We start from the raw sequence: 9,594 nt of genomic DNA, 5'->3' as shown, positions 1-9,594 counted from the left end.
TAGAAATGTAAGGTAAAACTGTTGTCTGTAGTCGTTTTGTTGGTGCTTTAACATACAAGAGTATTTGATTAACAGGGAGAATTTTACAATGCTCCCAAACATACCTTAATACGACACCCATACACTCAATCACACCGTCCTCTGCTGTAGCTTTCTCTGATGCACAACATTGTGCATACTATGGATTGTTAAGAATATGCTGTCAAATTTCGGATGCCATTTTTCAGTGAGGACAGTGTCAAAAATGAAGGATACATATTTATCGATTCTCTGCAATATGCTCTGCCAATCAGGGTATATCCATTATTTTAATCAGTTCTTGATGAATTGTTATATTTGATCGATATATACAGGAGTACGAGTATCAGTGCTTGATCAGTTGTTTGGTTCAGTGCTCAGTCAGTTGTTTGGTCAAAGTTTGGGCGTAAACTTATTTTTGGTTGGATTATTTGTATTTGAGAGGCCTACCACATGTGGCGGTGGCTTCAGCGGTCTAAGCACCGGCCAGGCCATGATCAGCAGTGGCTGCTCAACTGCATCAGTTTCGGTGTGGCGTAAGGATTATCTTCATCGTCACACTTGTACCAATAGGATTTTCTTAGGATTGTCTAATTATCTTGCTCTTTCTTCTTAGCACAATTCTGTTAGAGCCATAAGAAAAAGAGGATCAGCAAGTGGGCTTTATCCCATGCTCACGAGTTATTGAGTGAATGTGAAAGAAGACTGAAGGCGAAAATATATGTGCTTCAGTGATTCAGTCAAAACATCCAATCGAGCAGTTCAGAATTTGCAGTGCTGCAATTGAAGGGCTTCTCACAAGTAAGCTAAATCTTATGCTCATTTTCCTTCACGTGAGATGCATATTGTTCATATTTTATCTAGCCTTAATCTCTTACTATGAATTTGTTTTATCAAAAGTATCCGTAAAATGTGATTACTGTAGCATATGTTTTTCATGTTCCCATGCACCGTGAAAACTTCCTCTGAAGAAATACAAATAACCATCAAGCAGTTCACTAAAATATGTAATTACCTAGGGACATTGAACGAACTCGAATATCTGAAGTGGTGTGTTAACACCATACTGATTAGTGAAACAATAATTTCATTTGTTTCATGATCATAAAATTATGTATTGCTTTGCGTCCTGATTCTAACAAAAAAATTATGTTTACTATTTCTGAGGCCTTCAAGGAATAAATATGAGTGCTTATTTCTTCTTCCATTCAACCATATATTTCATCAGCATCTACTCCATTGAACATCACTGTATTTAGTGCCCTTGGTGAGTTTATTATTTCCCGTACTGAGTAAATTTGAGTTCTTAATTCCTTCCACTTGATCATATATTTTCATTTGCGTAATAATGCTTTGTGCGATTGACCGGGCCTGAGGAAGCCCACCGTTGCCTAGAACATATAATTGGATGTCCATCAACTGGGGTGAAAATTTCCCTCACGAAGCTAAGTTTCTTAATCGTACACTTTTTCTGCAACTAATTTTGTTACTTAGATAGACAGTCAGATGGGAGAGGCGAGATAATGTTACAAGCTCTGAACTCTGAGCATGTGCTAATGTGTATTTATTCCCAATGTTTTCATGTGTGTGTTCGGTTAAAAGTACTCAAAATGACCAGGAGTAACAAGTTAATAATCTGCTTGGACAAAATAATTTATTGATCAGTTTCAGCAGATATATTAGCCCAGGCAATACATCTGTATACATTGTAGAACATATGTACTACCTCCCAGAAAGGGCTAACTCTTTTGCTGGAGGTAAATGTCTAGGTGGCCATATGATGTGATAGAAATTGGCTTGAGTAATGGTTTGCTGAACATGACATCTACTTTCCAAACGAAATGCTTGGAATATATGTGATCGAAAAGTTAGTGGTAGAGCTATCTGCTTGGATCTAGCTAATTGGTACTATTAGACAATCTGTATGTATTCCAGGAGTTTGAGAGTTGCGAAACCAAGAAGGCAAAATCACATTGATCAAGTTGTCACCAATTGCATCAAACGAGATATATTACATGACTGAATATTCCACCAAACAAGGAATTGATCAGTACGTACGTCAGTTGGATCCAGGCATATAGCACTACATCTACATCTACTCTACAGTACAATCAGTTGGATTCAACCACAACTATGCCAGGTGCTTCTTTAAACTACTCCAGGTGCCAGGAGTGGCCGTCTTGGATTATGTCGCCGGTGGAACGATCAGCTGCGTCTTCTTCTTTACGGGCAACATGGATTTCTTTGCGGTGACCCTCTTTCTGCGCAGCGTCGATGGAGCGATCTCCACTTCCTCCTCCTTTATGGACACGGCCGTCGTAGCAGCAGCAGGATGAGGAAGAAGAAGAGGTTGAGCGTTTGCAGCAACGGAGGCGAACCATGGCAGCTTGAGCGCGGCGGCGGCCGTGAAGCGCTTGTCGGGGTTGCAGGTAAGAAGGCCGCTCAGGAGATCAAAGCCCTCCTGGGACAGCTTCTCCTCTGGGAAGATGTCTCGCAACGTGCTCCGTTGGCCCGTTAGCACCTGCTGCACCTCGGGCGCGAACTCCCTGGAAGTGAACCCCGGCCACGTTGCGTCGTCTGGCGCGCCGACCACTTCGAAGATCCTCCTGAGCAGCGAGACGGGTCCGTCCGCCTGGAAAAGCCTCTCGCCGCTGAGGATCTCGGCCATCACGCAGCCGAGCGACCACGTATCGACGAGCGCGTCGTGGACGCAGAATCCGAGGAGCATCTCGGGCGCCCGGTACCACCCCGTGCCGGCGTTCTCGTACGGCGGCGCCTCCGACAGGGACAGGGCGGCCCCGAAGTCGCAGATCTTGAGGTTGAGGATTCCTTCTTCTTCTTTCTCGCCGACGATAATGTTTGCCGGCTTGAGGTCGCGGTGGACGACGTGGCAGCCGTGCATCCTCTTGGCCGCCGCGAGAAGCTGCCACATGAAGCCCCGCGCCGTGTCCTCCGGGAGCCCGCCGCGCCTCTCGCGCAGGAGGCGGTGGAGGCTCTTCCCTTGGACGTGCTCCATGACGAGGCAGAGCTCGTCGGTGACGTAGTCGCGCACGACGGCGCGGAAGCCGACGATGTTCGGGTGGCCGCCGCACGCCTCCAGGAAGCGAGCCTCGCGCAGCACCTCGCGGGCGTCGGCTGGCTCGTGCTCGTTGAAGGGGTTGCAGAGGGACTTGATGGCCACGGCCTGGCCGGTGGCGCGGTGGCGCGCCTTGACGACGACGCCGTACATGCCCTCGCCGAGGCGTGCCTCCGTGTCGTAGTCCGCGGTGGTTCCGACGACGCGCCTCCTCTTGCGGCAGGTGGTCGCTCCCGGGCGGTCGACGGCGGCGGGCCGCTTGTTGCAGGTGGCCATCAGATCGGAGCTGCTGGTGGAAACAGGGAAGCGCGTTGTGTGCGATCGATGAGATGTGGCAGGGGAGGTCGGATTTACGAGCGGCATATATAGGTATGGAGGAGGAATACCGCCGGCCAAGTCGAGTCCCTACGTACTCTACCTTGTATCGGATTCGTGGGCTTGCTTGCCGGTTGCCGCTTGCTCTTCCGTTTGGCAATTGGCACCTCCAGATAGAAGGCATGTTCTCGGATTCGGACCCCGTGGTTAAGTGCGTGTGCAACCCCTGCGGTGATTGATTCGAAAAAAAAAACCTACGGTGATGAGTGAATGAATCCAAATTGTGCGTGAAAACGTCAATACAGGTTTAATCCTCAGGCTAGACGCGTCAATGCTTTTATTTAGAGAGATGTCAAATCATGTAGGAGTACATGTAAATACAACGAGTATTCTACCGTAATTTTAAGCCACAATGCCAATAGTATGCACATGACGCAGCCAATAACGTAATCAACTAATATCGATAAGAGTATCAACATCAATATTTCAGTGAGAGTACGAATCACTATTATCGAAGATGTAGCAGCTAGAAAATAATACTGCAAAGAAAAGATCCAAAATCGATCTAGGGAAGCAAGATCTGAAAACCATACCTAGAGAAATTTAACCTTCCAACAAATGATGTTGTGAAGAAGATCTCATTGTCGAACGAATGGTTGGAAATCACTTATTCCAAACGGTGCCATCTACATTGACATTGAGGCCAAAAACAAGACAGTGACCAAAATTCTAACCTTGTCTATTAAAAACACTACTTTACTGAAAACTCCACTCATAGATCGGGTTCCCCATCCCTCCGGACACTGGCAAGACAGGACGGAGGACGGGGACGTAGTGTCGTATGGTGGAGATGGAGGTGGAGGTGGAGGTGGCTGCTAGGTTTTTTCCTCGAGAGGTGGCAAGAGCTAGCTTGTGAGTAAGCGAAAATAAACTCTGCAACCCCTTTATCGTCTCAGGCTTATGTCAGACACCCAACTATGCTTGTATTGGGGTGGGTGGGTGGTGGTGGTGATCAAGGGTTTATAAGACTAATCATAGTGGGTGTAACATAGATACTAATATCACACACTCCAATATATTTTAGTGACATGAGATGACAATAAAGAAAAAAGAGTAAGGTGGTAACTTGACATGTTACCGTAACATCACACTTCTCAAGACAAAATAAGTCTACAACGTAATAAATATGGGACGTGGCTAGCCAGCATCCGGTGCTGGTTGGTCCGGCCCAGCATCCGAGTGCTGGCTGGTCCGGCCCAGCATCCGAGTGCTGGCTGGCTTGGGCCAGCATCCGAGTGCTGGATGGCTTGGGCCAGCATCCGGTGCTAGTTTTGGCTTCATGGGCACCCGTTTGTCGATCTCCAGACAACAAACACGTCCAGACAAACAGCAAAAAGTGCAAGACAAAAAGCAACCCAAGTCAAAAGATGGCAAAAAAGGCAGGAGGACCAATGCTATATCTGTACCACCCTCCAACGGGTGTACAGACCACACAAAATTCGACCCCAGACGTCCAGACCAAGAAACTAGCTTTGCTCCTGCCCTAACTCCTTCTTCCTCCTCCAGATCTACTTCTTCCTCCTCCAGATCTTCTACAGAGAACTCCCATGGATCCAAGATAGTTCAGAGCAACTGCACATCAGCTAAAAGAACACATCACAGCAGAAAAGGTAATCCCTAATCTCCTCCTTGTCTATTTTCAGCAACATGAACACATCTCTCCCAGATCTCCAGATCTCCTTGTCTATTTTCAGCAGCAGAAAAAATTACTTGTATATATGATGAACAACAGCAGATACATGGTCAAAACACAAAATCAACAGCAGATATATGTTGTGTTGTTGTATTCTGTACTAAAAGATCTAGCTTTTCATGGTCATCTGCACAGATATCCTTTCCCAGAAACCTGGCATCGAACTTTTCATGTCTATTGTACTAAAAATTAGTTGGAAACATCTGCACAGATCTAGCTTTTCATGGACATCTGCACAGATATGGCTAGGAAAACATAAAAGAACATATTTTTTCATGAAAATCTGTAGATATGGTTTGGAAAACCAGGATCAAACATACAAAACTTGGCTTTTTCTGTTCTACCCAACAAATTGCAGACATCATAGCTGGTTTTCATGAAAGTTGGTTTCTGTTCTACCCAACAAAATGTGGTATTTCCATGAACACTTGCAGATATAACCTAGTTTTACTTTTCCATTATATCTCTAGGCTGATATCAAACTACAAAAGCAACATGCTGGGATACTTTTTACCCCCAAAACTAGGTTGATTTAAAAACAGTTGAATTGTGACACAAGTAATGGGAGAGAGAAAAGCATACCTGTGGCACAGATATAACCATAGTTTTCATTTGCGTAGTAACATCATAGTATAAACAGAGATACTAGACATCATAGTAGATAGTATGGTTTGGAGAAAAAAAGAAGGACAAAAGGTAGACAAAAACACCAGTTCTTGGTCAGGGAAAAAATAAAACTGCCAACTAGTAGTGGTCATTCGGAAAACAACATTCCACATAAAAACAACTAGATGTGTTTTTGTTTTCTCCGAAACATAAAAGGCGTAGCGATACAGCTACGTGCAATGATTTTTCCTTTCTGCCATTTGATATGCTGATGCCTCTTTGCCACTACTTGATCATTTTGATTAAAACCTGCATAGTTAAAATGCAAAAATGAACTTGTCAGTTTGGAAAGTAAACAGATAAAAAAGGCAACTTTAAAAAATGAAAATCAGTATGTTTAGGTAGTTCCAGGGTTTTGTATATAAGCTCCTTCTGGCATTGAAAACATGATAGGCCCAAAAAAAATAACATGAGAAACCGAAAACATGCTAGGTTTGAAGTAGTTGTTCATTTAGTTGGTTTGGTTCAAAAAAACTAACGAGCTTTTTCATTTTAACAGATGTCAGGAATCGATCTGAATGCCGGTCCAACAGAAGATGATGACATTGACATGGATCCTCCGTTTTGCACTCAAGCTCCGCCACCGGAGATGGTTGAAGAATCTCCAGACCCAATAGGCAGCGACCAGGAAGTTGGTGGTGGCTCAAATGACCACAGTAATAGAGGCCCGCATACCAATTCAGCTTCACACAATGTTGGGAACAACAGCAACCCGACTACTACAATGCCTACAGAATCTACCACTTATCCAGAGTTCGAAGATGGTGAAGATGACATAGCTGGCATGCATGAAGTTCTTTCCACCCCAACAGAACCATTTATTGGTATGCGGTTTGATACTGTCGAAGCAGCAAGAGTACATTATAATGCTTATGCAGCGAAATTGGGTTTCTCAGTTAAGTCTCACACATCCCAAAGGAACAGACATACAGGCACACTGGAGAAGCAGCAGTTTGTATGCAACAAATTCCGCAAACCTAAAACAGATGAAGAGTTGCAGAGGGAAAGGATGAACATTATTGAAGAAGTGAGCCCAGTACAGATGGATGAAGAAAATTCAGAAGGACATGATGAAGATGACAAAGCTGGACCATCAAAAAGAAGTTCTAGTAGATTAGCGGTTAAGCGCAAGAGAGAAACTATCAAGCAGACGAGTTGTCGTGCTAGAATGTTTGTGAAGCTAATAAACAACAAGTGGGAGGTGACCTATTTCATTGCGAGCATAACCACGCCATGGTTGACAAGCCATCCCTCACAAAATACTTGAGATCACACAGGGGTATTCCACCAGATGAGAGAGAGTTCCTAAGATGCCTACACAATTGCAATTTGCAAACAGGTTTGACCATAAAAACCAAACCATTTTTTGTTCCCCATTTCATGTTTCTAAAAAGTAGTCAGCATTTTGCAAAGAATTGTTTTGAACTAGTAGGAATGCACCTCTTGAAAATATGTAAAACTGGACTTAAGTTGTCTGTTTGCTGTACCTAACTTGTGTTCTTTAGTTAAGCAACTTGGATTAGCCAAATTTCCTTAAGTTGCTTTACTGAATTTTGTTTTACTGGACTTAACTTGTGTTCCTTAAGTTGCTTTACTGGTGTTTCCAACTTTGTTGATTTAGTAAAGCAACTTAACAAACAGTGGGTATACAACTTAACAAAAAATACTTGTGTTCTGTAGACAACCAACTTGGATTAGCAAAATTGCTTAAGTTGATTTATTGAATCAACAAAGTTGGATTTTTAAAATAACTTGGGTTACCAAAAAAAAGAACATGCTTAAGTTAATGTGAATCCAAAAGTATACATGCTTAGGATCCAAGTTAGTTATCTTTGGCGAAACCAACTTAATTATCCAACTTAGTTCGCTACTTGAGCATCTTTATGAAACAAGTTTAGGAAAAATGTAAGTAAAAATTTGTGTGCAACTTATTGCTTCACAAAGTGTTCAAATTAGTAAGTGTGTACAGTAGCAGGATGCAAATTTTGGTTGGGTTTGGTTTATATGAATTTTGCTAGTTAAAGCACGCTGATGGGGCAAAAAATTTAGGTATAGAAGATTAAGAAATGAAGCAAATTAGGCTGCACTGGGATACTACCTTGGATAAAAATATTAGTTTGCAAAAACATACCTTACCAGTGGTTGCAAAATGTCTGTCCTCCATTTTTATGAAAAAAGTTACCTGAAAAAATAAGAGTATAGAATTAGTTGCATGGCAGATGTAGAAACAGTATGTATTGCCTAAAAAAACACAAAAAGTTGATTTCCCTATTGCTATTAAGGAAGGTTTGTTACATGTATCATAGGTTAACTGACATTTTGCTTTATTTTTCATTTGCAAAAAAAAATGGCAGGGCGCATGATGGAGATTATGTCTGAATTTTATGGTGAAGATGCTTTTGTCCCATATGGCCCTAAAACGATATCAAACTTGAGGTCAGAATTCAGAAGTGAGAACGAGGAATATGACATAAGTGAGACACTTGACTATTTCAAGGACTTGAAGCAGAAAGACCCAGATTTCTTCTATGATTTCTCGTTGGACGATGAGAACAGAGTTGAACACATATTCTGGGTCGACAGTGTTGCGAGGAAAGCTTATGAAGAATCCTATCATGATTGCGTGTCTTTTGACACAACCTTCTTGACAAATTGCTTCAGCATGCCTTTTGCCCCCTTCGTCGGGATAAACGGACATGGACCAGTCATTCATGCTGGGTTGTGGTTTGATTCGAGATGAGAAACAAGAAAGTTTTGAGTGGCTTTTCCGCACTTTCCTTAAAGCAATGCATGGCAGGCAGCCGTCGAACATAATCACAGATCAGGACTGGGCTATGAGGTCTGCGATAAAAGCTATTTTCCCAGTAACTCGGCATCGAAACCGTCGCCGGCATATAATGAAGAAAGCTAATGAGAAACTTGGTTCTTTCTTAGGAAGGCGTCCGGGTTTGGTCGATGAATTCAACTCATGTGTTGATGAGAGTTGGACTCGTAGAAGAGTTTGAAGCCCGTTGGCAAGAAATGGTTCTGAAGTGGGAGTTGGCAGGAAATGAAACATTTGATTGGTTAAAGAAAAATGCCCACACATGGGTTCCATGTTACTTCAAAGATCGCTTCTTCCCCTTCTTGCAGTCAACTCAGAGAAGTGAGGGGTTCAACGCTGTGCTGAAGCGGTATATTCATCCTCACAACTCAATTAAGCATTTTGTGCAGCAATATGAGAAAATTCAGCGGAAAATTTTAGGAGTTGAGGGGAACAATGACTACAGGACAGAACAGCTTGAGGTAGTGCCACAATCAACTTTCCCGATTGAGAAGCATGCGCTTACAGTCTATACAAGGGATATCTACCACGGATTCAAAGTTGAGTTTGAACTCATTGGTAGGTACAATGTGCGGGTTCTTGCACCAAACATGTACTATTTGGTTCCTAACGAGTGAGAGGTGCTACCCATACGGGGAAAGAAGCTACATGGTAAATGCAAGTGGTGAAAACAGCTACAACTCGTGATCGCTTGCAAGTTTCAGCGCGACGGTTTGCTTTGTCTGTCACGTCTTAAAGGTGTTCACACACATAGGCATTGATAGGATACCAGAGAGATACATCACAAAAAGGTGGACTCAACTTGCAGTTGAAAGTGTCACAATGCCTACTGGTCCTGCGTTGGATGAGTTGATGCCGGAACAGTCGCTACAGAAGTTGCGTTTTGCAAATTTATGTACATCATTTGTACAGGTTGCTAAACTGGGCAGTGAAACTGAACAA

At 43.1% G+C, this 9,594-nt stretch overlaps 1 protein-coding gene across 1 annotated transcript; it reads right to left on the bottom strand.

Moving 5' to 3' along the window:
* Positions 1-2,203: 2,203 nt before the first annotated feature.
* Positions 2,204-3,370, bottom strand: LOC124681401 (putative cyclin-dependent kinase F-2). Its single transcript, XM_047216327.1, has one exon. It carries the CDS (start codon positions 3,368-3,370, stop codon positions 2,204-2,206), a length of 1,167 nt encoding a protein of 388 aa, XP_047072283.1.
* Positions 3,371-9,594: the final 6,224 nt, after the last annotated feature.

This window comes from Lolium rigidum, unplaced genomic scaffold (assembly GCF_022539505.1).
Source record: "Lolium rigidum isolate FL_2022 unplaced genomic scaffold, APGP_CSIRO_Lrig_0.1 contig_41779_1, whole genome shotgun sequence".
In the NCBI taxonomy this organism is placed as follows: Eukaryota; Viridiplantae; Streptophyta; class Magnoliopsida; order Poales; family Poaceae; genus Lolium; species Lolium rigidum.
Note: the sequence above shows the minus strand (reverse complement) of the source record. Positions and strands in the feature narration are given on the sequence as shown.